Source organism: Amyelois transitella, chromosome Z (genome assembly GCF_032362555.1).
Source record: "Amyelois transitella isolate CPQ chromosome Z, ilAmyTran1.1, whole genome shotgun sequence".
NCBI lineage: Eukaryota > Metazoa > Arthropoda > Insecta > Lepidoptera > Pyralidae > Amyelois > Amyelois transitella.
In genome coordinates this window covers 375603-403582 of record NC_083535.1, presented here as the reverse complement: position 1 = coordinate 403582, position 27980 = coordinate 375603, and the positions used below count along the sequence as shown (strand labels likewise).

At 34.9% G+C, this 27980-nt stretch overlaps 1 protein-coding gene across 1 annotated transcript; it reads left to right on the top strand.

Annotated features, from left to right (window-relative positions):
* The first annotated feature begins 759 nt into the window (after window positions 1–759).
* LOC106130517 (protein grindelwald) lies at window positions 760–27719 on the top strand. The gene is made up of 5 exons (XM_013329367.2): window positions 760–936; window positions 15982–16196; window positions 20932–20982; window positions 23375–23520; window positions 25704–27719. The coding sequence occupies exons 2-5, from the start codon at window positions 15989–15991 to the stop codon at window positions 25989–25991; spliced, it is 693 nt and encodes a 230-aa protein (XP_013184821.1). The 5' UTR covers window positions 760–936; window positions 15982–15988; the 3' UTR covers window positions 25992–27719.
* The last annotated feature ends 261 nt before the right edge of the window (window positions 27720–27980 follow it).

Below are 27980 nucleotides of genomic sequence, written 5' to 3'. Positions count from 1 at the left end.
GATAGGCTTACAAACTTAGGATTCTTTTTTCAGGGGATTAACTTTTAACCTGTCAGTATTTTTGTTAATTTCAGTGGTATCAAGCTGAACAGTGACCCTCGAGTCATTTTTAAACTATGGGCTCTATCTACCCCGTGCCGAATAAATATTCAATATACCTCCTGGTATGCAAGTAGGTACTCGAAAAATTATGCATCGTCATATTTTGTAATATTGCCGGTTGGATCAGGATCCAACCGGCAGTAGTCAGTAAACGGACCCAGGGGTCCGTTTACTGACTACCCTGTCCATTAGCTCGCATATTTCCTGGGCTAATTTTGAATGTCTAATTTTCTTTTATTTGAACGAATAATAAATTAAGCAAATATGTATTCTCTTTATTAAATTAATAGAAAAAAGGAGAAAGCTCCACTTAATCGTCGTCTTTGCAATACTTAGTCCACCTCTCTTCTTTTTTTAATCTATTATTCCATGCCATTTGCATGAAAACCTTTTTTTCGACGATTTGGTCAGGTCAGGTGCAACTGTTTCAATAACTGACAACGACCGCTAGATGGCGACTCAGACCAAATGGTTTCACGGTTTCAAACGCATTAAAAACCATGGTGTCATCATTATGAACAATCAGGTGATTAGATCCTGGAATGCCAAAACCACACGAACCTTATCAGTTAATTAACTAATTCTTAATTAATTTACAGTAAAGATGTTTCTATCTCACTCACACAGTCACCTGTCCACAGTTTATACAATGTAATTATTGTTACGCACACAAGCGCGGCGGTCACTGGCTCTACCTGCGCAGGAGTCGCATTCCGCGCTCGCACCTCCGATTGGCCGTCTCGTCAGGCCCACGAAGCCTTCAGTACTCGTCCCCAATACCCAATATTTAGAAAGTGTTTGTGCCCGTTGGAATAACATGTCGACTTATTAAAGGTAAGTTCTTTGATAAATTCTTTTTAAAATTATTATGTGTCTAACTGTGAAAATCCATCGGCCTTGAACGGCTTTTTGTTATCGTCGTTAACTCTACCATGGAGGTTTATAGCTGTGTATTTTATCTCGAATATCGTCAACAAAAGCCTTATTTTGTATTTAGTTCATTGCAGCTACAAACATATTTTTAAGTATTAACCCTTGCACCCTAATTAACTGAATACTATACTGAATATACAAAATGACAAAAAAAAAAACCTTAAATAATTCGAGAAAATATTAGTTCATAATAATCGTAGCTAATAATATAAAAACTAATTCTTAAACAATACAAGATTTGCCAAAAGTCAATGCCGTTGTAACAGTTATTTGAAAGAATTTTTTATAAACATTTTTATCCGATGAGTAAGGTTATTTACCAAGAATAAAAACTGAACAGGTAGCTTCATCTATAGCTATAGTTTAATGTTTGTCTTGACGTCATCGAGCTGACATTATCTAAGCGACAATATTAATATTAATATCTAAATTCATTAGTAAACCTTAATTTCTTTGATCTAAGCATATAATAGTTTAAATGAGTCATATTTATATTTATTTTAATTAATTATGTATCATGTTGTTACTAAAGAACTTGTATGTTCAGTGAAAAGATTCTTGTACTGAAAAAACTTACTAATTTCAACTTAATCGCGAATTAATTACATTAATTTGTTTATCTTTCGTGGTCTAAATTTAGCCTACGGTCTTGAGCACATATTGATACTGTCTACCCTGTAACGAGTTAAGACGTGGTATATCTATAATCTTTTGTAGTTATGTTCATTAGTTCGTATACTAACCGATGCTCTTACGGTGAGGGAAAACGTCGTGAAGAAATCCACACATTCAGGCAACTGGATGTGTACCTATCCATGAAACAATTCGGGTTAGATTTACCTGCAAAGGTTGCGGAGATCAGATGGGAGTAGCTTTGTGTAAAAACCTAACCCACCCAATCCAGGATCCAAGGTCAAAGGCATACTCCCGGCTCCTCTCCAGAGTGATGAGCATGCAGGGACTAAAGCCAGGAGGAAGTCTATAAAGACTATAGAAGAATATCAATAATCATCAATTAATATCAATGATTATCAAAAATTGTATATTTAAACTTAAACCAACAACTTAAGATCTTACATACAAGTTTATTTTCCAAATTGGATACGAGATATCGGTATCGTAATATAACTTAAGTCTAACAATATCTGCAACTGATTCTAAAGCGCATGTGCAGAAGAAGCGGCGGAACAAACTACACTGAAGAATTTTCACCACACGTGAATTCACAAATACAGATCATATAAGTCTAAATAGTGGACGTATATGACCATTGTCTACATTAAAAAAAAAGGCTTACCTATAGAAATACAGGCGATGGAGCTAGTCGATGCTTGAAACCTATAATATTTTTATTAATTCATTTATTTATTTTTATTTTATGACAAAATTTCTTTTTATAAAATAGCATTTGTCTAAAGTGAAAAAATTAAATCATTTAGGCAGATTTTGATAAACATTTGTTTCGGTACCGTGATAGACTATTTACATACATATAATTACGTCTGTATCCCTTGCGGTGTAGACATAGCCAACAGCTTTGAAAAGTTTGATAGGCCACGTTTAACTGTTTGGCATTGAGATTGATATAATGAGAGGTTGCAAACCGGTCGCTTAAAAAAAGAATCCCAAGTTAATAAGTCTATCCCTCAGTCGCCTTTTACGACATCCGTGGGAAGGAAATGCAGTGGTCCTATTCTTTGTATTAGTGCCGGTTACCACAAGGTACTTGACTATTTCCCTCAGGGAAATTCCTACAACAGCGTTGCCTGGGCAAGAGTCTAGTCGTTAATGAACGCGATCAAGTGTTCATATACGATCATTTAATGTTATAACTCTATGATTTGTTTATAAATGCGAATGTGCAATCGATATCAACCACGTGTTAATTTGTTTATACTCCCATTTGTGAGCTGTTAACGTAATAGGACTTCATTTGTTTAAACAAATGCACTTGATTGTAAACATAATGATACACAGTTTTAGCTTGTCTAGTGCCGTGTGGTTCCCGGCACCAGTACAAAAATGAATAGGACCACTCCATCGCTTTCCTATGGATGTCGTAAAGGGCGACTAAGGGATAGGCTTACAAACTTAGGATTCTTTTTTTAGGCCATGGGCTTGCTAACCTGTCACTATTTGAATATCAATTCTATCATTAAGCCAAATAGCTGAGCGTGGCCTATCAGTCTTTTCAAGACTGTTGGCTGTGCCTGCCTTAAAGAGATGAATAGTCATATTCTTTTTTCCTATTGGTGCCGGGAACCACACGGCACTTCTATTAATACATCTATAATCCCCTTATTAAAAGGTAATATTGAAAACCTCTTAATTTCGCTATCGGGCAGGTGATCAAACACAGTATTTGAGAGCCGAGCGTAATATCCGGGACAGAACAGTGTATTTTGACCATAGACAACCATGCTCATAGACAACGTAACTTTGTATTGCGCGTCAGTTATAATAATATAATAATTGTGACCGTATAATTAATTCAGTTTGAGAAATCCTCACTAACAGGTCGCTTGTAAGAAGGCCATTTTATTACGGCACCAATACAAAAAAGAATAGGACTAGTCCATCTATTTCCCATGGATGTCGAAAATGCGACTAAGGGATAGGCTTACAAACTTGGGATTATTTTTTAGGCGATGGGCTAGCAACCTGCCACTAGTTGAATCTCAATTCTATCGTTAAGCCATATAGCTGAACGTGGCCATTCAGTCTTTTCAAGACTGTTGGCTCTGTCTACCCCGCAAGGGATATAGACGAGACCATATGTATGTATGTATGAATTGTATGATTTTGGAGTCTTGTGATCATTGATTGTGTCTATGCCATTTTCCATTCAGTTTTCATCTTCGTTGTGATGATGTGTGCCTTGTGGTTCTCGGAACTATGGTTGCCTATCGTGCTGTACATTTGTATTTTGTACATACATACATATGGTCACGTCTATATCCCTTGCGGGGTAGACAGAGCCAACAGTCTTGAAAAAACTGAATGGCCACGTTCAGCTATTTGGCTTAATGATAGAATTGAGATTCAAATAGTGACAAGTTGCTAACCCAACGCCTAAAAAAGAAACCCAAGTTTGTAAGCCTATCCCTTAGTAGCCTTTTACGACATCCATGGGAAAGAGATGGAGTGGTGTGTAATATTTTTTTGTAATAGTGCCGGGAACCACACGGCACAAATATATTGTATTTTGTACAATAAAGTTTCAATAGCTAAATAATTCCGTTTAACTCCATCGACAAACTCTTAAATTTTTGAAGATAGGTGGTCCTACACAAACTGTCACAAACCAAACAGTACCTATTGACACAGATATTATGTGACATGTCGTGTCTACCCCGTAAGTGGTCTGTGACCCCATCATATCCGGAGTGGCCGATGGAACGTCGGCTCGCGTTCCGTTCCCATACACCTCATAAGCCCAAGAATTGGTTTAATGGCTTTACTTACCTGTCTCTGAGATATATACCTAGTTCCTGACTATGTTTGAACTGTGATATGATAATACTGTTGTTTATCGTGAGCACATGATTCTTTATTAAAGGGACACAAAAAAATTCTGAATGTAAGGAAGAGAAAAATTGTTATCATCTTATGTATATATAAAATTCTCGTGTCACAATTTTCGTTCTCGTTCTTTTCCAAAACGGCTTCACCGATTCTCATAAAATTTTTTGAGCATATTTAGAAGGTCTGAGAATTCTCTTCTTCTTAAGAAGCACTTCTCAATATGCTCCAAAAATTTCATGAGAATCGGCCAACATCTATTTTTCATACCCCTTAGTGATAAGGGTTGTCCACCCTTAACATTTTGTTTAACTAGAAAATACTTAAAAATGATTTATATGGCAAAACAACGTTTGCCGGGACAGCTAGTAGGATATATTAATTAAAATGTGTAATTAGTGCTCCGACCAAACATGCATAAAGAGAGTTTTGAATGTGGATGAAGCAAAAGAAGTATGCAAAGATCGCGGCAAGCGGAAAGTTGTAGTCTCTGCCTACCCCTCCGGAAAAGAGATTGGTGCTATGGATTTATGGTAATTAAAAATTTGTGGAAAGGTCTTTACCAATACACATTCATACTTAGTATTTATTATACCTCATTCGGACAACGAGACTAAAACAAAAATTCACGTTATTTACAAGTTTCTAACATCACTTATTACACGTTATTTATTATTAGATATATATTCTATTGGCATTGTATTATATTTATGCATTTATTAATTTTGCTTAGCGCCAACGCCAATCTCCTGTTTGGTTTCCTTCCACCCAAAAGTTGACTGGAAGATATTGCATTAGCGATAAGTCCGCCTTTGTACCATCTCTGTCTGTTTCGGGCTGTTTTGTATGTTTTACTCTTTTTTTTTTTGGGACAATTTACACAGATTGAGTTAGCCTCGAAGTAAGTTCGAGACTTGTGTTACGAGAAACTAACTAACTAAAAAACTAAACTAACTCAACGATACTATATTTTATATTATATACTTATATAGATAAACATCCAAGACCCAGGTCAATCAGAAAAAGTTCTTTTCTCAACATGCCCTGGCCGGGATTCGAACCCGGGACCTCCGGTGTCACAGACAAGCGTACTACCTCTGCGCCACAGAGGCCGTTGAAACTCTTAAGGTGCAATAAAGAGTTTTATCTATCTATCTAGGTATCACCTTTATGAACAAACGGGCAGAAAAAATAAAAATTAACTGTAAAGTGATTATTTTTACATTTAAATAGCTAGTAGTTGGTAGCCTCGGAGTCATTGGAAGCGCCTCTTGCATGCCAATGATACAGAACAATGACAATTGTCATCGGGTCTCCTTTCCTTGACGACGCGTATATACTTGCAGACATTAGAACCCATTTATAGCTGTTTTACTGCTGATAATTATGATAAGTCAGTTAGAAGTATCACAATAAAGAGTGCTAGTAAGGATTTTTTTAAATATTATTGACCGTGCCGTGTGGTACCCGTCACCCATAGAAAAAATAATAGAACCACTCCATATCTTTACCATGGATATCGTAAAAGGCGAATAAGGGATAGCCTTATAAACTTAGCATTCCTCTTTAACAAAATTGGCAAGCATCCTGTCACTATTTGAATCTCAAAAACAGCGTGCTTATACTCGGTAACGGTTAAAGTCTGAATAGCACAGGTTCAAATTTGTAGAATCACTGCCTGGTACTAACACCACGATGATGATGGATGATGATTGTACTAACTATAACATCATTATTACCCTCATCTCAGCCACGTCATCTATTGCAGGACATGGGCTTTCCCAGACTGATTTCTGTCTTGATTGGTCGGAAATGGTTTGCATCAAGCGCCTTCCCGCAACATTGATAAGGTCTTTAGGGCCATCATGATGGTAATGTTCATATCTAAATCTCTAAAGTCTGAATGACTGACTGATTGATTAATTGTTAATATTTATCTATAGCCAGTTATAAAGTAACTATTAATTATACAAGGTGAAATGTGAAAAATAGCAGATTTACTTCTAATAGTTATAATGACTGTGTGTGTGTGTGTGTGTGTGTGTGTGTGTGTGTGTGTGTGTGTGTTAAAGACAGTCAAGGGAATGGCTTATAAATAATCTTCTAATATATTTTAATTAATAATATCTAATATAATAATATTTATCATTTTCATACAGTTAAACAAAAATTTTTGGTGATTTAAACAATACGTGTATTTCCATATTGTTGACTTTTTAATATATGTAAATGAGTCATCAGTTTGCGATGTTGCTTGCCGTCTGTACTTGACCTTGAAGTTATTATCTTATTAAACATCATTCTAAATCAAGCATCATACATACATACATACATACGGCCCACGATAGGAAAATGTAAAGAAAGGCATATACTATAAACTTACTGATTTATTAAGCAGAGCACTTAACAACACGAAAACAAGCTAAAATAATGACAGAGTATTTTCAATATGATTGTAAGTTTCAAATGAATTCTTAATTAATAAATGAGTATCTGGAACATCAGTTGACTAAAATAGAAAAGTCGCAAATTTCTTTTTAACATACATACATACATATGATCACGTCTATATCCCTTGCGGGGTAGACAGAGCCAACAGTCTTGAAAAGACTGAATGGCCACGTTCAGCTATTTGGCTTAATGATAGAACCGAGATTCAAATAGTGACAGGTTGCTAGCCCATCGCCTAAAAGAGGAATCCTAAGTTTATAAGCCTATCCCTTAGTCGCCTTTTACGACATCCATGGGAAAGAGATGGAGTGGTCCTATACTCTTTTTTGTAATAGTGCCGGGAACCACACGGCATTTTTCTTTTTTTTCTTTTTAAATTTTCTATTATCCTTACAAGCAACAATGTGCTATCAAAAAAAACATGTAAAAAAAAATTATATACTTTTCTGCTCTCATTCACTCATGCAGCAATGGAAATGTTTTAAATATATTGGTATTATTATTTAGTTTGATGATCGAAAATCATTATATGTAGAGACGTGCGCCGGAGCCTCGATCTCAAGGTGACCAGGCATTAGATCATGCGCGCGCGCACCTCGACACGTTCGGCGATATCTACCTTACTTACATCGTAGTGTCACCGTTACAAGTTGATGTTGTTTATAAACGTGATTTTTTTACATTCAAATATAACGTGTGAATTATCACGCACTTAGGGTATATATGGTATTACTTTTACGGCCGCTGTGGCGCAGTGGTTGTGCACTTGCCTGTGACACTGGAGGTGCCGGGTTAGAATACCATCAGTCCCAGTCAGGGCATGATGAGAAAAGAACTTTTCCTCATAGGCCTGGCCATTGGATGTTTCTCTTTATAAGTATTTATCATAAAATATAGTATCGTTGTGATAGTATCTCGTAACACAAGTTTCGAACTTGCACGCTAACTTAATCTGTGTAATTTGTCCCTTATACGACGAGTATGTTAACATTTATTTATATTTAACTAGGTACTATTAAAAAAAAATTTTTTTTTAATTCTGATAAAGTCTAGAATAATTTACCTTGATCGAATTGAGAAAGTTAATACCTCAATGGTAACCGAAACTGGTGAGCTTGCTTGAAAAAAATTGTGAAAGGATGAGTAGGTAAATAATATACACTGAGCTGGAAAACCAAAAAAAGTATGCAGGGATCGTGGCAAGTGGAGACATGTTGTCTCTGCCTGCCTCTTCGGGAAAAAGGCGTGATTATATGTCTGATGTTCACTTGTAAGGTTGCGAACAGTCACATACGAGTACATCAACTGCTGTGATGTATAAGGCGAGGAAGGTCGGCCTGATGACAACTTAGGTTATATGACCTTAAGAAAAAAGTCCTGAACTATAAAAATGTTTTAATTGAGATTAAGATATAGACAAGAACAAAAGAAGATCGATATTGTTTGTTTGTTAATGTGTTAACTCTTTGTTGCACGTAAAAATAAATATGACAAATTAAAGAACATTCATTAGATTTAGAAGAATATGTTGTTTAAATGATTAACTAATGAATTGGTTTGTCAATTGAAAAAAAAAAGGGGAAATAAGTCGGGGTAAATAAACTTAAGATACTTGATACTAAGAAATCTGTATGTATTGCACTGGATTTAACGATTGTATTTGTTCTTAGTTATTATTAAAAATAATTGTGAGTATTGTGTAGTTATTCTATTTTGAATTATTTTCCTTGGGTTCCATTATGAAAATAAAATATATTCAATTTTTGTAACTGGCCAGTGACATGTAAGGAGGTTATGTATAAAATTTAACAAACATTCTGGACAATGTACAATGACAGACTTTTCACAATTGAGACTTCTTCCAGTTAACCAAGAGTTTAATCAAGTTTTTAATTCAATTTATTTATTTAGGTACTTCATTATATTTATAATTATGACTTCATTTAACTTGAAACGCTATATACAATTTTATTATTTTTTATTTTAAGGCACCAACTCGAATTAGGAACCAACTCCTTTTTGGAGTCCGTAAAAAAAAATGCGTCAAATTAATTTTATTTCTAGAATTCCGACGGTATCTAAACCCCTTACGAAACCTAGTTACATAACATTTTAAAACTTCAACTTACACCATTTATTTCTTTTGTATCCATTTCGATTTGTAAGATCGATGTTAGCAAGTAGGTACTTATGTATAAGCCTCTTGAGTCTAGCGAATATATTTTTAAGCTTTCAGAAGCTTCACAAGAGCTTTCATGTTAAACAGATCTTGTTCTTCAAAGTATGTTTTGTTTTATTCCATACACCCTCAGTTACTGGGAATCGTTATAATATAAATGTTTTTGTTGCTAAGGTGTATATACATACAGTGGGTTGCCAAATTAATAGGGACAGTCACATTTTTTATCATATTTTTTCTTCAGGCGCGTTTGACTGCTATTTCAAGTGGTGTAAGTGGTCCTGGAATGTATTTTTATGTTCACAGCACCTCTACAGATCAACTTGAAAGTAAATTTCAAGTGTTATGGGATTTGTTTATTTTGTAAAAATATTTTATTATCGGGAGAGACGCGCAGTCCTTCACACGTGTAAAAGTAAAATAAGTAACTAATTATTTTAAAAAGTTATTTTGTGATTTTGTGAAATTATTATTGACTGCAAGTAAGTATTACTTTATTTTTATTAAATCTTAAGTATTTTGGGGCTGATTTTAGGACGAAATTAATTAATTTTTTATTTTTACAGCTTTCACTATGGGTCGAGGGGTAGATTTGTCTCCAAGAAAAAAATCTGAGGTTAAAACCCTTCTTTTGCACACAAGTCATTCTCAGAGGAAGATAGCAGAACTGGCTGGTGTTTCTAAGTCGGTAGTAAATAAAATAAAAATAAATCTGGATCAAGATCAGCCACTTTTGCCCAAAAGAAAAGGCAAATGCGGAAGAAAACGGATTACGACACCACGGTCCGATAGGAAAATCAGGGATATGTGTTTGCAAAACAGGAAGAAAAGTGCTGGATTGTTAACCCAGATGGTACAGGAGTCTGGAATACAAGTTTCGAAGAGAACTGTACAGCGTAGGTTGGCAGAGGAAGGCCTGACCGGACATCGCCCAGCTAAAAAACCGCGACTGACAGAGGCGATGAAGAAGAAACGACTTGCTTGGGCTCGTGAACACCGTCTGATGAGTGTTGAAGACTGGAGCAAGGTCAGTTTTAATGTCAATTGATAATTTATATTAATATTATGGTATATTATCTAAAAAGATTTTCATATAAGTTATAAATATTTTTTTTCAGGTGTGTTTCTCAGACGAATCAACATTTGAGATTCTTGCCGACAAAAGCAACTTTGTCAGGCGGCGCCCAGGCGAGAAATTTCACCCTGACTGCATTGTGGAACGCGTTAAACACCCTGTTAAAATAATGGTATGGTCTGTCATAAGTGCTAAAGGGGTTGGGCGTCTCTACATTGTCCAGGGAACCATGAGACAGGACCAATACAGGCAGGTCCTAGAAACTCGCTTGTTGCCGCAACTCCGGGAATGGTTCTCAGAGGGGGAGGAATTCATGTTCATGCATGACTCAGCACCATGCCATAAAGCAAGGAGTGTAACAAAATTTTTAGCAGACCACAATATACCAGTTTTACCTTGGCCTGGCAATTCTCCAGACATGAACCCCATCGAAAACTTATGGGAAATTACCAAGGCGGAAATTGCCAAGGAAGTGATAACCACCAAGGTAAAACTGATCGAAAAATTAATAAATGTGTGGCACCACAACCCTAAAATAAAGGAAAGTGCCAAACAGTGCATAGAAAGTATGCCGAGGCGGATCGAAGCACTCATTCAGGCTAAAGGAAATGTGACAAAATATTAGCAATATCTCATTGCCATTTTCGTAATACCTGCTAATATTTTCTAATTACCCAAAGACTGTTATTTTTTTGTTTAAACTACTTGTAAGATGTGTGTCTAATATTATTAAATATAATTATAACTCAAAACAACGTTTTTAATTAGTTATGGACCAATAAAGTGTAAAAAAACAATATTTTTCGACTGTCCCTATTAATTTGGCAACCCACTGTACACTTAATCACGCCTATATCCTTTCCTGGGTAGACAGAGCCAACAGTCTTGAAAAGACTAAAAGGCCACGTTCAGCTGTTGAGCTTATTGATAGAATTGAGATTCAAATAGTGACAGAGCGCTTACCCATCGCCTACAAGAATTATCATCCCAAGCGTATAAGCCCTTCCCTTATTCGCCTTCTACGACATCCATGGGTTAGATTTGTTTTTTAAATGAAAACTTTTGTTAATCTAACGAGTAAATAATAACATGCATCAGTATATAAAGGCACCTAAATGTATCGTTCATAAAAACCACATCAAACATTCAATATTTTGTGTGGTACAAATTGACATAAAGAAAAATTAATATTCTAATAACAATCGTTTTGATTTCTACCGATTCTCGAAAGTCTCTAATGTCCATCGATCTTTGCGTGTTCCTTTATATTTGCTTCGGATTCTGAAGACCGCTTTTCGACAATTACTTTTCTTTGTCCGTACTGCAACGATTGAAAAAAAAAACCTCTATCCATTTTCACTTTGAAACTCTCCAATTTCTCATCTTAATATCTTCCACACACAGACAAAATCCAGTTATAATTTTTACAATTATATGTAAGTAGATGATATAAGGCTGTTTCGGCCGGTACCACGTCCGATTTGAAGTGTGTCAAAGGTTGCTTAGCGACGGACTCCCTACATTCCGTAATAGTGCCGACGTGAACATTCGCTTACAACAATGACTGCATTATATTTATTAGAACTGCTTCATCCACCTTGAAAGAGTTCAAAAAATATTCATCTGTTTTGCTAAGGTGAGTAAAAGTAGATTTTTAATATAAAAACTACATTATTATAAATCTGTTATTAATCTCTTACCGTGTTATAATTCACGAGTTGGTACAATGCCAATGTACACAACATTTTTTTGGTTCCATAGTAACACAATATTTGTAAAAAAAAGTAATAAGGTTGTAGCGAATGGGTGATCTGCGTAAATTATTTGATTTAAATCTATAGTTACCTAATTAAGTGCATATCATTTCAATTAAAATGTTATTAAAAATATAATAAACATTAAACCTACAATTTAAATTCCAAATTTTTATTCATTATTATAGGATACTTCGTATCGCTTAATAATTGTCAAAACGTATGGTTTAACAACATTGATACAACATGTTTAGTTATTCATGTTATAATGTTTAGTTTGGTATATTGAGCAAATTTTTCGTGTAATAAAGTTAAATATCTCGCATTATCTAAGTACCTATATTGTTGAGAAAACAATGTTCTGTTGTTCCGACGTGTGGGTAGAGGGCGAGTGCTTCTCTGAAATACTAATTGCCCTCTTGACAGGATCACACAGGAATATACAAGCTTTGAAAGATCATTTTGTATCGGGGTCGATTTCCAGTACATTTCTCTATGGCACTTCCCTCGCGATGTCTGTCTGAGTACGTTATTATTTTGTACTTATGAGATTAAATCTGTTATGCTTAAAGAAAAATCTGTAATATAATTTTTTTTATTTTTTGTTGTTCCTACTCGAAATACTCCAAATTAATACCTTTTTGATTTAGAGGATTGATATTTTAATGACTAGCTCTACATCCACGGGCAAAATATGTCTGAATTTTTAAAATGTTTAAATCCCCTTGCCAACCCTGTATATTTTACCAGATTAAAAAGTAGCATAGCAACATATTATTAAGTTTATGTCAGGGGGAAACCTGATGAACTTGATTAGGTCATTGATGATTTTAGTAAAAGGTTACATTTCATCTTTTTTTTCACTCAATACGAGTATAGACCTAACTAATAAAAACAGTTTAGAATAGACATTAATTAAACTTTATTTCAGGACCTCAAAATACGACCTAATTGTACGCACTTAATTTTATATATTTATAAAATTAGTTTCGCAAATTAATCATTAATCATTATCATCATTAATCTTTATTCAATCATTGATTAGATAGCTCAAAACCACATGTAAACAAAACTTTACATTTTGCCAAGTTATTGCGAATTTATTTCACGGCAGGTTGCCTGTCTGATACAAACACTCCATTATACATCAGGTAGAATGCAAGTGAAAAAGAAAATGTAGATTTCTAACAAGTCCAGCTCATTTCCACTTAAACCAGGTTTTCCAGCCGGCTGGGGATGACCTCTCACATAGGGGCGGCAAAAGAACCGGCTAAGTTAACCTTTTCCTACCCTACTACTTTTAATTTATTTTCTTAAAAGAAAAGCTTACATCAAACCGGTCACATATTTTAAAAATAGAATAAAGAAGGAAAACTTTACTTAGCCCAATGATGGTTTTATTGGCAGAGAGCCCATCTTGAAATACTCCAGTCCAATATCATGAAACTTGTCTACTCGTTAAGCCGTGAAAATTTAATAGACTGACTCACGGACAAAATGATTATGGATTATCGGGAAAGCTTCTACCTAAGAATGATATTAAAATTTTTATTTGCATAATATGAGCAGAAACCAGGTCTTAAATGTATATAACAGACATTCATATTAACCCTTTCGGATATTGCAAATATTTGTACGTATATATAGTAGACATACTATATTATATTAACTTAAACCTATAGGTACTTAGTATTTGAATATAATTTAACGTAGGTAGGTACTGAACATTTGAAATCTAACTATTTAAAATTTTCGGTGGTAAGGTCTCAAATGAAAGGAACCTCCTTGCAATGCGGGCCGTGTCCAGAAGTACTGCCTTCTGCATCTGACCCTTGACCCAGCTGCCAAGCGAGACAACATATTTTATACTTGCCCGCGACTTCGTCTGCCGTTAAACGAAAATATAAAAGCTGACCCCATTAATTTGGTGGGGGCGACGAAATGTATAACAGTTTTTAACTTAGCCTTATATATCTGAGGAAACTGCGTTCAAATCGGGGCAGTAGTTTTTGCGTAATGCAAACATAAAGACAGACATTTTTATGGAAAACTTAAAAATCACATTTTTGGACAGATATTTTTAAATACAGACTTTTCAAAACTACACTCAGTATATCCATTTTCTTATATGTGTGGATACTGAAGAATCGTAAAAGGGTTTTTAAAATTTTGATAGATAACAAATTCTCTTTATAATATCTCGAAGAACTGACAGCCCTCCCACGTCGCAGTACAGACGCACCGACCGACCTCACCTCTTGAATATTAAAGTTCGGGCTAATGTGGACAGCTTTAAAGAGTACCACTTTCTAGATCGTGCTGTTTCTCATTTAAGGCTATTACCTTTATTAATCTAGATTTTGATAAGAAAGTACTGAATCCTTTTATATTTTTAACCGATATCACAAACCTTTTCACCTTGTTGAAATGAAGGCGTTTGACGGCCTCTGTGTTCGAATCCCGGCCAGGTCATTATGAGAAACGAACTTTTTCTCATTGACTGGTCAAGTCTTGGATGTTTATACATATAAGTATTTATTATTAGATAAAGTAACGTTGAGTTAGTATCTCGTAACACAAATTTCGAACTTACTTCGAGACTAACTCAACCTGTATTTGTGTGACGTCATTTAGACGGTATCGTTTGCAAAAAATTGAATAAAGTAAAAAAAAATATGATATATCTTTTTAATGTTTTATGCAGTCAGTTATTTCAAAAAACTATTGAAACCAAACTGGTCATGAGAATTTTATAAAAACACAGTATCTACTTACATACAGAAAATTGTGGTATTTTAAATAACGGACAAACCCGCGGACAAAAGCAAAACAAATAGTTTCAGTACTAACGTGCGAAGACGGTTCAGGTAGTATAACAAACTTATAAAAAAGATTTTAGAATATCAGCTTTAAAACTATGTTTTTAAAGTCGATTATGCCTCGAAGCTTAAAGTCTCACCATGCGCCATGTGTAACTATGACTCATTCTATTTACTATGCAGAGAAAGTTATTAACCTCAACCGATTCTAACGAAGGCTTGTGGGCTGTTCTTGTGGTGTCTTGTTGGAGCCTTGAGGGTCTATTCACTGATCAATTTAAGTTCAAAGATCTTTATTTCTCAATAAGACATAGTACATAGTCACTTAGCTGAGAATCTACAATATACTTAAAATTAGTTTTATCGTTTGCACTGGCACAGGGTAATCTGGGTATACGAATATTATCACAAAGAAGACTATAGAGGTAAAATTGCACAAGTCATTGGTTCATTAACTTAAATTTAGTACTTAATTACATATTTTTATAAATGTGTTCAGAAAGCTTTTGTTTTAAATAAATTTTGAAGTTAACATACATACATAAAATCAAGTCTTTATCCTTTACGGGGCAGACAGAGTCAACAGTCCCAAAAAGACTGAAAGGCCACGTTTAGCTGTGTGGCTTAATGATAAATTGAGATTAGTTCAAATAGTATGCTAGCCCATCGTCTACAAGATGAATCCCAAGTTCAAAGTAAAAAACTAAATAAAAAGCTTTTAAAAAGGAGAAGATGGCACGCGTCATATTTTATTTTTGCTACCAGACTAGAAAATGTATGTAAAGTCACGCCTCTTTCCCTAAGAGGTAGGCAGAGACCACATCTTTACACTTGCCACGGTCCCTGCATGGTTCTTTCGCTTCATCCATATTAAATACTCCCTTCATGCAAGTTCGTCGCTCTAGTTACTTGACCTGTCACCAGAACTTTATTAAACGCCAAGATTTCTAACATGGTAAACCTGGTAAAGGGTCAGGTCAAAAGTACCCGAAACCGCCGAGCTTGCATGAAGAGAGTTATGAATATGGATGAAGCAAAGGAAGTATTCAGGGATCGTGGCAAGTGGAAAGAGGTAGTCTCTGCCTACCCCTCCGGGAAAGAGGCGTGATTTTATGTATGTATTTCTAACATTTCTCTCATTTCCAGGTCCAAAATGTGTCGACTAGCGCCCCTCCTAGCGGTGGCCGGCCTGGCGTCGGCGTCTGCGTCTGCGCAGCTACCCGACGTCAAGTGCGGACAACTGCGGTGTAAGGCCAACGAGTACTGCTCGCCGGATACCAATCGCTGTGCGCCGTGTGACGTCATCTGCAACAGGACACATCACAACTATGACTCGGGACTGTGCGTACAGGAATGTCAAAGTAAGTTACCAACTTATATATGGTCACGTCGATGTCCCTTGCGGGGAAGACAGAGCCAACAGTCTTGAAAAGACTGAATGGCCACGTTCAGCTGTTTGGCTTAATGATAGAATTGAGATTCAAATAGCGACAGGTTGCTAGCCCATCGCCTGAAAAAGAATCCCAAGTTTATAAGCCTATCCCTTAGTCACCTTTACGATATCCCTGGGAGGAGATGGAGTGGTCCTATTCTTTTTTGTATTGAAGCCGGGAACCACACGGCACCACCAACTTAGAAATGCTAAATAATGGTTGATTTTCTCTTCACGCGATATAAAGAGTCTTGAGAACATAGGGTACTTTTCGTCCCGGTTAAAACTATTGTATCCGTGAAAGTCGCGAAAAATCTGTAGTCTTTTGTTAGTGGCGCTAAATCCTCGCGAGCGAAGCTGCGGTTAAAAGCTAGTTGCAAAGATAAATTCAATTTAACTGTGACAGAGAAATCCTTATAATACTTTCGATAATGCGGAAAGGGATGAAATGGTCTTATTACAAAGTAGACAATCCGAGATCAGAGTTCAAGGCGGACCCCGGGCTCCTCTCCGGAGCTGAGTCTTAAGATGTACCCGAGATTGACGACAGCAGGAAGAAGGTTCTATTCTGTAGTGACCAGGTACTTTACACACATACATACACAAAATCACCCCTGTTTTACTGTGGGGTAGACATTACATGTTTCCACTTGCCACGATCCCTGCTTATTTCTTTTGCTACATTAACTTTGAATAGTCTGTAATGGGTGTGATAAATCGGACTCAATCGCCACTAAATTTCCTATCCGTGAAATCTTTGCTTGCGCGATTAAGACTCTTAGCTGCTATTGGCTGAGCGCGTAACATTCTTCGCTACGATTGGCAGATGGCGTATGACGTCAGTGATGTCACCGCAAATCGTTTCATTCAAGTTCGTCGCTAAAAAGTGTATAAGAAAATGTTGTATTTTTATACTGTTTCATTGTTTCGGTATGTAGTGAATATAAAGTGATGTATCACAATATGATAAGAAAATCTAACAACACAGGTTGTTTGTTCAGAGCGTCCGTCTGTTTGTACAACAGAATGTCGGAAACCATGCGGGGAGCAAATATTGCCGTGTGAAATAATTAATATGTTTAAAAAGTCATAAATAAATTCTGACTATGTGGCTTCCGGCACATAAGAGTATTAAATTTCTTCCCACGAATATAATGCCACTAAATATACTAAGTATATATGTCATATTGTTTAATCCCTTATAGGGTAGACAGCACCAAATGTTTCGAAAGCCTTGAAGATAGAATTGAAATTCAGATGACAGGTTGCTATTGTTCCTTAATGGGAATTAATCAAAAATTCCTTGTCAGCGTGGTCTTGTGATTTATTATTAATAATAATTACTCTGGTTTGCCCCGCCCGCGTAATATCTTAAATTTATGTTTCCCAAGTAATTTTGGGGAATTTATAAATTTCATTTCTCTAGATGCAGCGTTTAAGGCAGTTGCTTTTAATTCCTCTTTTAAGACAGATTGTCAGGTTAATTTACCGTCATATTGTCATTGATTGTGTCATTATTGAAAAAAAAACCTTTCTCAACATTGCATTTTGAACGTGCAATGAAAAATTCTGCTCTACGGCCGATGACTCATATCCTTGAGTTGCCTACCGTGCAACTATAGACCTAATGTCGTGATGCATAAAGTTGTTTGTCCGGATTTCTGTGTGTCTCGTGACCGCAAACCGCCTACAAAACCTGTCGGCTGATATCGCTATCTCGCTCTAACATGAGTTGAAGAAGAGAAACAACACGTATTTCAGACATTTAAACCTTCCGTTGAAGAAAGTATGGCATATATGCCAAAAGTTTTCTTTATTTTTTGTACATTAAAAGACCCCAGTTATTTTTAAATTCTGATCATTTAATCTATTTCTCTTTTCATGAGAGGTTGGTAGATACTTTAAAAGATACCTACCTCTTAAACCAGATATAAATTAAGAATGAATGAAGATAGGTAAGTAGTTATCTATGAAATTAAAGACTTTTACGACTTAAGACTTTTTGTTAAGTTAAACACGTATTTACCTAAGTTTATTCTTACTTGATAAACCCATCGCCACATTTTATTGTCGAATGTTATTGACATAGCTTTTTATAGACAAAGAAAAAATGTAAGGAGAAATTGTTGAATCAGATATCCAATTAAATGGAAGAGTGTAATTATTGGTTTCTGCATCGTTTCACGTCTAAACCAGGTGTGTGATATTTATTGCCTGTAACATGTTATCTCATAAAAGTTATAGGCACCTACTTAGCTTACTCATATAAACGTTGTACTGTGCATTATTTTTAATGGCATAGCAATAGCATTTCGATCTAATTAATTTTCAAAATAATTTAATATCTCTTTTCAAATTTACTTCCAAATCAGATGTTAAAAACACAGATAAAAATAAAATATTATTTCCCGCGATATTAAGGAATATTACCATTATATGACTTTCCCGTGGATGTCGTAACGGGTTACTAAGGGAAAGTCTAACAAACTTTGGATTCATCAAGACGATGAAAAAGTAACCTGTCACTATTTGAATCTGAATTCCATCATTTAGCCTTACAGCTGAATGTGGCCTATCATTCTTTTGCAAGACTGTTGGCTCTCGCTTTACCGCTCAATATTAGCTCTCTCCCCGTTCCAAATCTCTGCGTGTTTCCCGGTCGCACCCTCCACAGAAGTGTTCTAGGGCCCGGGGTCCGCCTTCCGACTTTTCACTGTTCATTTATCATAGTCCGGTTTTCGGCGTCCTCCGATTTCAGTCCATTGGCTCGAATATCATCTTTCTTTATCACCGCTCAATATTATATCATATCAATAATGTCACCTGTTGCGTTGAAAAGTTAGATAATGAAATAGCGGAGGAATGCAGAGATTGGTACGAGGTGTAACAATACCCTGGACGATACGCTCCGTTGGCTCCGCAACAGGCACAACACAAACACACAGACATACAAACACGCAGACGCACACGTGACCCCAGTCACCGTAACACGGTAAAGGCCTGTTCATATGTGACCATAATTATAATCACGCGGTACATTTTAAATGGTTGTATTTTTTTTTAGATCCATACATAAACCCACGCTTCTGTTCTGGAAGGGTAGGCAGAGACTATACTATATATAACTATATCTTTTGACTTGCCACGATCCTTGCATACTAATACACCTTTCGCGTAATCCACATTCTACACTCTTCATTCTTAGTATTCTTGACTTGACCTGACCTGTATTTGGTACAAAAATAAGTATTGTTTAGCGTTAACATCTTGTAAACGAACCTTCAAATTAATTTAAGGGCTGAAGATTTAGTCATGTATTAATCTTAAATGGATGTAATTAGTAAAATCTGTTCTGTGGTTTTGGCTGTGTGTTGATTAATGATGAGTCAGGTGATTTTTTGATAGCAGGATTAAGTTCATTTTCATACTATTATACGCAAAATTTAACCTTATATAGCAGCTGACAGTTGGTAATGTTAAGTTAAAGTAAAGTTGCATCCTTCCTGCTTATCTACATTTGATTGTAAAACGTGTCTTGTGTCTGGCAGACCAGTCACAAACACCTGTTTTCTAATGACATCAGCCATTACAGGGTGTAACTAAATGCGGATAATTTAGTATCTTAGTATAGATATACTAATGGGGGTCAATGCACTTAGCCATAACTTATTTTCTTAGATAAGTATTATAATTAAGGCTACTTTTAAATTTTAATAAACATAAGTAATTTTTTTTTTGTTTTTAATATTACAAACAAACAAACTAAGCAATATTTGTGCCCCGACAAACAATAAAACAATAATAAAATTGCCACCACTGACTATTTCAAAATTATAAATAGTAGGTATATTTTCAATATTTCTGCACACCTGGCCCGTTTATTATGAAGTGAAAGGAGTATGCAGGGGTTGTGGCAAGTGGAATGAAAATCTCTGTCTACTCCTCCGGGAAAGAGGTGTGATTTTACGTATCTATGTATGTATTAATTAGAGTTTTGACTGAGACGCTTATCAGTTCATCAACTTTTATTAGAAGATACATTTTACTTACGCGCGTATGTGAATGTAGCCTTAGTTTTGTGTCGATGTGTTTGCGACACACACAAATATAATTTACTATGTGCCGTATCTATGACTTTAAACAAGTGTTTACATTTATACACTGGAATTATGCGTTTTTTCCGGGGGGATAGACAGAACACACGTCTTTGTACTTGTTACGTTTTGTGAAACTCCATCCCTTACTGGGTAGGCAGAGCCATTAATCTCGAGAAGACTGGAAGTTCACGTTCACTGGTTTGATGATCACTGAATCTCACTCTAGCTGAACGAGGTTATTGAGAATATAAATACAAGTACATATTATCACATTTATATCTCTTAAGGGGTAGACAGAGCCAACAGTCTTGAAAAGACTGAAAGGCCACGTTTAGCTGTTCGGCTTAAGATGGAATTGAGATTCTAGTAGTGACAGGTTACTAGCCCATCGCCTGCAAGAAGAATCGAAAGTTATACAGCCTTTTCGTAAGTCGTCTTTTACGACAACCAAAGATATGTGTTTAATTATTATTTAATATAGTATCGTCATATTACTATCGTGTTTCACGAGGATATTTTGTTATGTATTAACGACGTAAGTGTTAACCTTGTGTCTTTTTGTTTCAGATTACCTTCTTGACTTACGATACCTACACCAGGGCGATGCAGAAGGTTCTTGTAAGTATATTATACCCAAATTTTGAAAAACATTAACACGCTCTGCGAATTAAAAAAAAATTTGAATAATATAAAAATAAAATATCTTATTTTTGGCGAATTTTTTTTGCGACGATTTTGTTTTTGCTTACTGCGATTTTTTTATTAGGAATAATTTTTTATTTCTTTCTTTTTGTGAAATGTAATTTTTTTTATGATATTTATAGTGCATGCTTAATATATTGCCGGGATTGTGAGCTCTGTCTATTTGGTAAGGGATAAATACGCGATTATATGTATATGTGTATGTTATATTTAGTATGAGTGTCTCAAGTGTGAATTTATGTCTTAATTAAATATTTGAAATTGCTATTATTATGTTTGTATGCTAAATATTTTTAAAGCGAAAGTCATCCTGTCTGTAAATCTGCCGATTTTACGATTATTGTAAAAGTATCAGGAGTTAGAATTTGGTCATGTATAGTACTCAGAAAATATTTCCTCAATTTTCCAAAAAAATAAAAGAATTTTGCATGGATAACGATGCGGACATAACAGAAAGTAAAGTCTGTAAAATAATACTTTTTGTGACACAGAACTACTAACATACGATTCATAAATATAAAAAAGAAATGCTTGTAATGCTTGTTGAGATAGAGAGGTATAAAAAGAGATATAAATAAGTTTTTAAGGAAATAAATATACCTACGAGAGCGTCCCAGTACATTTTCGATTCTTCTTCTGCACTGACGCTTTGGAAGCGGCAGTAAACTTATTTTTAAGTAATTTGAAAATGACAATAATTAAGTGTTAAGTGATATGAATTTGAAAACATTAGAAATAAAGAAGGGAAGAGAAAGAGATAGAAATACCTTGAAATTGTACTCATGTTCTGTTTGATATCAGCCTGAAAGACATAATGTTTCCAACATAAGCATAAAATATATTGAATGAAATAAATTCTACAAACTGTTGATGAAATATTTGAACAAAGGGCTAATTAGTTAATTATTTTGTTTGAAACAGCAATAGCCGGCCGCTTCACTAAACGCTTTCGATTTGCGAATTTATATTGAGCGAAATTTTGTTTTGTTGCTAAATGTATCTACATTTCACACGCGACGCTGTATTTATCGCGGGAAAATCCTTGTTGCGCTTTTTATTACGACGTGAAACGGGAGAGCGATAGGTTTAGGTTGTTCTAGGCCTTTTAGAATAAGAATACTTCCAATCATTTCTTTATATGTCGTAAGTGGTGAATAAATGAGTAAACTTCCATCTAGTGCTAAAACCATGAGGTAATTAGCGGTCATAGTTGGGCTCTTTCCTAAGGAGGTAGAGGAAGAAATAAAAGTCTGGAGAATAAAACACACATACAACACGCCCCTTTCCGTGAATAGGCAGGAAATATGTTCTTTTGCTTGCCGCGATCTTAACATGCATAATAATTCTTATTTAAATAGTGTACCTTACACTAGAGCGTCACCAATATGATTAAGTCGAAGGAAAAACGGCGACGGAACAATGTATTTCCAACTTAAAATTAATTTTGCAACGTTTTTTTGTTAATTATGTGATAAAACATCTTTTTTTAATTAAATTTTAAGTTTCTTGTGAAATGGCAATAAATTATACTGACGAACTGATAACTTAAGGCGAGTGCTAAATATGCCGTGTAACTATTTGACGATGGCGCCCGAAATTTTCGGGAGAACTGTTTGATGAAAGAAACAAATTAAACCAAATTATTGCATAAATGAGAATAGGTATTGATTTCTTATATATTATACTTATAAAAATGATCTATAGTATAGTTTATTGATACTTACCATTTATTTTTATTTTTTTTTGTTTTTCTACTATTGTTACTTGTGATGCATGTAAATGTAAGTGCGCGAACATCCTAATGTTTTGTTCTTGCGTTTGTGTTTAGTAGGTTAGCAGCGAGCGGCTTTATACGCAACTACCGACTTATTTTTATTTTATTGAAAATATGTATTTGAATGCTCACACCAACAAATGTACATATTTACTTTAAATGTTTTCTCTGTAAGTGAAATGTAAATTTCTTTGAGAAATAAAGTTCTTTAACCACATTTCTTATTTTCATTTAAATGTTGGATCTAAGCTCGCACCTTGTGGTTAACGTTTTCGAAAAAAAGCTGCAGTGCAGTTGTAACCGCTTCTTCAAACTGACGCTTTGGAAGCTACAGTAAACATAGTTTTAAGTTATTCATTTGACGTCAACCAATGTTGTGAAATCAAAAGATAGTCATATCTTTTGATTTCACAATTTATTAAATGACATGAAGTGTCCCATAATAAAGAATGAAATTTTTGTATTTGAATTTGACGTGCTATGTAGTTTTATTTTTGTCACAAGTAAATTAACCAGACCTTATGAAATTTCCAGTGAAATTGCAAGCTGTGCAGCGACAAGCCCAGGCTGCCCTCATCATCAGCGTGGTGTCGCTGGCTCTCCTGGCGCTCGTCCTCATCATCGTCTGCCGGGGAAGGTACTCCTGGGCGTATCTCAAGAAGAAGTTCCAGCCTACGAAGGTACATACACCAACATTTCGCACAGTACGAGTACCATGTACTACGCTAGTAGTCTTTAATCCTATGTCTGTACCTTGTGACGCTTTACGATCTTGTGGATGATGTAAGAGGTGACTAAAGTCATACACTTAGTGCATTAAAAATTGCTGTAAAAATACCTCAAAAAATTTCTGCCGGGAAAAATTAATACGACTAATTGTAAATCTAATTAAATTAAACTAATAATATAATTATAAATATAGATCATTTGATCACTCAAAATGTGTCTTAATTTTTATTATAACAATGAGAAAGTTCAATTATATTCAGATTTATATGATTCTATTTTAGTTTTTAGTATAATATTATACTATTAAAATATAAATCTACCTATAACCTACCTAAACGTCCAAGCTAGCTGGTCTTTCCCCATATAATTCTTAGATTTGATACAAAGTACTAGGCCTAACCTGTCTATAGAATTTATCTTCCTTATAATTCAGGAGAGGAACCATAGAAATTAGAATAATATAAGGCTATAGAAATGCCATATTACCTGAATCCTATAAGAGTATTGTGCAGCCGTCTTGCATTGCACGTTTTTTTCTGCACGGTTATAAAGATGTCAAATATATCTCTGAATTAAGATTGAGACGAAGCTTACTATAGTCATGACATGCGACGTCACATTCACCAGCGCTTAGCAGTTCTATAATCTTATATTGTTTCGAATTCTATGGTAGACGCTGTGATCAAGTTCAGTCGATACAGACGAACAAATGATGAGACAATGTCAGTCTAACGACTAGCCGGGGGCGGGAGTCATTCAAGTCAAGATTATTTGTATCATACAACGCACTTGTCGTTCAGGAAAATTAAAGATTGTTTTAATGTTAGTATTATTTTTGTTTCGTTATTTTCTTTATACAATTTTACGCCTACACTTACGTATTCCATGCATTGTTAGACGTTAGATTAGTTAGTTAATCAGTTGATAACTAAAACAAACTTTAATCGTTTTTAATATCATATTGTTTGTTTGTAATATCTTTATTGCATAAAAGAAATAAATCACTTGCAATGGCAGACTTATCCCATAAAGGGATTTCTTCCAGTAAACCGGCAAACAATAAAGGAACTAGATAATTCAGTAAAAAGTAGTATTGTATTGGGTTGGAAATTTTCAATCGGTCAAAAGTCACAAGGACAGACGAATGAGCCTGTCCATTGAACATCCGTGGAGCTTACGATATTGAAGAAAATGTCCAGCATTTTGTGTGGTTATATATTTATATCTATTCTTTTTTGTAATAGTGCCGTGTGGTTCCCGGCACTATTACAAAAAAGAATAGGACCACTCCATCTCTTTCCCATGGATGTCGTAAAAGGCGACTAAGGGATAGGCTTATAAACTTAGGATTCCTCTTTTAGGCGATGGACTAGCAACCTGTCACTATTTGAATCTCGGTTCTATCATTTAGCCAAATAGCTGAACGTGGCCATTCAGTCTTTTCAAGACTGTTGGCTCTGTCTACCCCGCAAGGGATATAGACGTGATCATATGTATGTATGTATGTATGTCCAGCATTTTGTTACCGCTTCTTCTGCACTGACGCTTTGGAAGCGGCAGTAAACTTAGTTTTAAGTTATTTATTTGACGTCAACCAATGTTGTGAAACCAAATGATATGACGGTTATTGAGTGATATTGAAATGTCTAATAATAATGATGGAAAATTGTGAATTTGAGCCAAGTAACAATGAGTTTTTTATTAGTTAAGTATAGTTTGAATGCTAATTGATGTCCATGCGCTGAAGCAGAATATTATGTATGTTCAGGAATCAGTTTGTACAATCCAATCTGGGTTAGGTTCATATTCAAATTCATTGATTTGCCAACTAAGTGAAGGTCTCAAAATTAGGAATTGAACTTATAATTAAGCAACCTTTTAATGTGCCGTGTGGTTCCCGGCACCAATAGAAAAAATGTGGATGTCGTAAAAGCGACTAAGGGATAGGCTTATAAACTTGGGATTCCTAATTAAGGCGATGGGCTAGCAACTTGTCACAGTTAAAATCTTAATCCTTTCATCAATCCACACAACTGAACGTGGACCTGTCTTTTCGAGACAGTCTCTCTCTACCCAGTCAGGGATATAGACGTGATTTCATGTAGTCCTGTATAACATAACAATTGACTTTCAGAACCGTGTGAATAACCACCCAGCCGGCCTGACCCACCACAACCCACACGCCGAGATGATACGACCGAAGCCCGAAACCAAGTTGGAGATCCGAAGCCCTGACCGGCCGCAAGCCCTGAACGTGCGCGACCTGGACACCAGGACCTCCCACGCCGACAGGAGCCAGGGTGCCATGACTCCGAAGACTGTCAGCACAGCCCTTAGCAACAGGCACCCGGCTGAAGACAGCACCTTGGACTTCGCTTACGATAACCGAGCGTTGAACGTCACACCTCCGGACAGATTCTGAGACAGGACTGTCCAGTTTTCGAGCGAAACTGTCCATATTTAGGTGTTTTATGGTTAATGTTTTATTGATTACTTATAATTATGGTCTACGTATCACAAGAATATGAATATTGTCGTGAGCTGACTCTGGTGAATGATATTACGAGAGTGACGAAGTGGTAAATATTGAAAAATATTGTATTTGAATTGTTATGGACTTTATATTACTAGCGATCCGCCCCGGGTTCACACCGGTAGCATAGATATATAAACTAAGAAAACTCACTTTACAACATTCTAAACAGGAATAAAATCCGTCCACAAGTTTTTGAGATTAGCGTACATACAGAAAAAATAGACAGACTTTATATACTGATGACATTTGTTATCTGGTTATAACAGTCAGTTGAGGATGCGTAAATTTTCTTGTTTAAAAATATTTTTTAGTAGTAAATAGCGTGCAAAGTAACTTAGTCTAAACTACGTGATCTTCCATCTAATATGCAGGATAAAATTAATTATTTAATTAGTATTTCAGTGAATTGTGACTACTTATTGAGTTAAACCTGATGTAGATGTCTTTTTCTTTTTTTTAATAATGTCGTTTGCTCAATATTATGCTGTGTATACACCTCTAAAATCAGGCATTCAACATAGCTGGCGCTAAAGAAATCTAAAATTAATATAATCTAGATTTCTGTAATTGGCACAACACGATATTATCATGAATTTATACGATATTTCTTATGACTAAAACTTATGGAAGTAATAAGTTGAGTACTTACTATACCAGCCTTGAACTACTTAAAACAAAAGATAAGTAATGATGGAGATGTAATTAAATTTACGGAATTATTAATAGTAGTTTAATGTAGAAGGTAATTGTATTCCAACATTTCATTTAAGTTATATTTGATGGATTCATTAAGATTTCATGTGATTTATGAAATTTTCATAGAATAAATGTAGGAAAAAAATACATCTTAATTAATAAGATACCCAATTGTAATTACCTGGTATTGTTTTTTGTATATCTATGGCAATTTATAGTTTTTTTTTATTTTGTCTACACCGTTGTCTTAGATTCAGATTAATTAATAATTATTTTTAATGTAGATTGTTAATCTAGTATTTATACTTCGGTACGGTGAAATGAAATGTAATTTTTTTAAATATGGTTTTGTGGCCCTTATTAATGCAGCTATACCTTAATTTTTTTCGATTCTATGTAAGTAAATTTTGATATTTACATAAGAAGATAAAGAAGATTGATAATAATTACTTAAAAGAGCTTTGTTCTTACATAATATCAGTTGTAAAGTTTCGAAATGTTTTATTAATCAGTAGTTAATCTATTTATACTTTATTTATTAATACTGTTACTTTAGGAATATACAGTAAGAAATACGCAGTGTATTCGCGAAGCAATATTAATAAAATTAAGTAGTTTTTTATTAGAAGTTTGGACAGATATTTCGATTAAGTATTTGTTTATACGCTTTCAACAAGAGCAGTCAAGGGAGCTGTATAGTTTTCAGAATTATTGTAATTAATTCATAAATGTGTCTTTTTATAGATAGAAATTAGTTAGATGGTGATAGTTTATCACATTAATCTGTTTCCTTATTATTCAGATATATGTGGTTGTTCATTTATTTGATTAAATTTAGTTGCTTTATAATCCATTGTTATAAATATTGTAATTTTCGAGTTCAACTCGGGTTTAAATAAATATGACAGCGCGGCTGAGGTTCAGCTTTTTATTTTCTGTGTATTTTGTATCGTTGCGCTTCTGTTATAATGGGTTTTTATGTTATAATTGCATTTTATTTATAATTAATTAATAATATTTATTATTTAGTTTGAATTAACATCTTGTTGTTTATATGCGACATATCATGAGTACATTAACTGAAATAAACCTTGTGTTTGTTTATACGCTATTTTCTTCTGTACCTACAGTTTGTGATGTTTAATTGACATTAATTACACACTGGTTTATACTATAGAA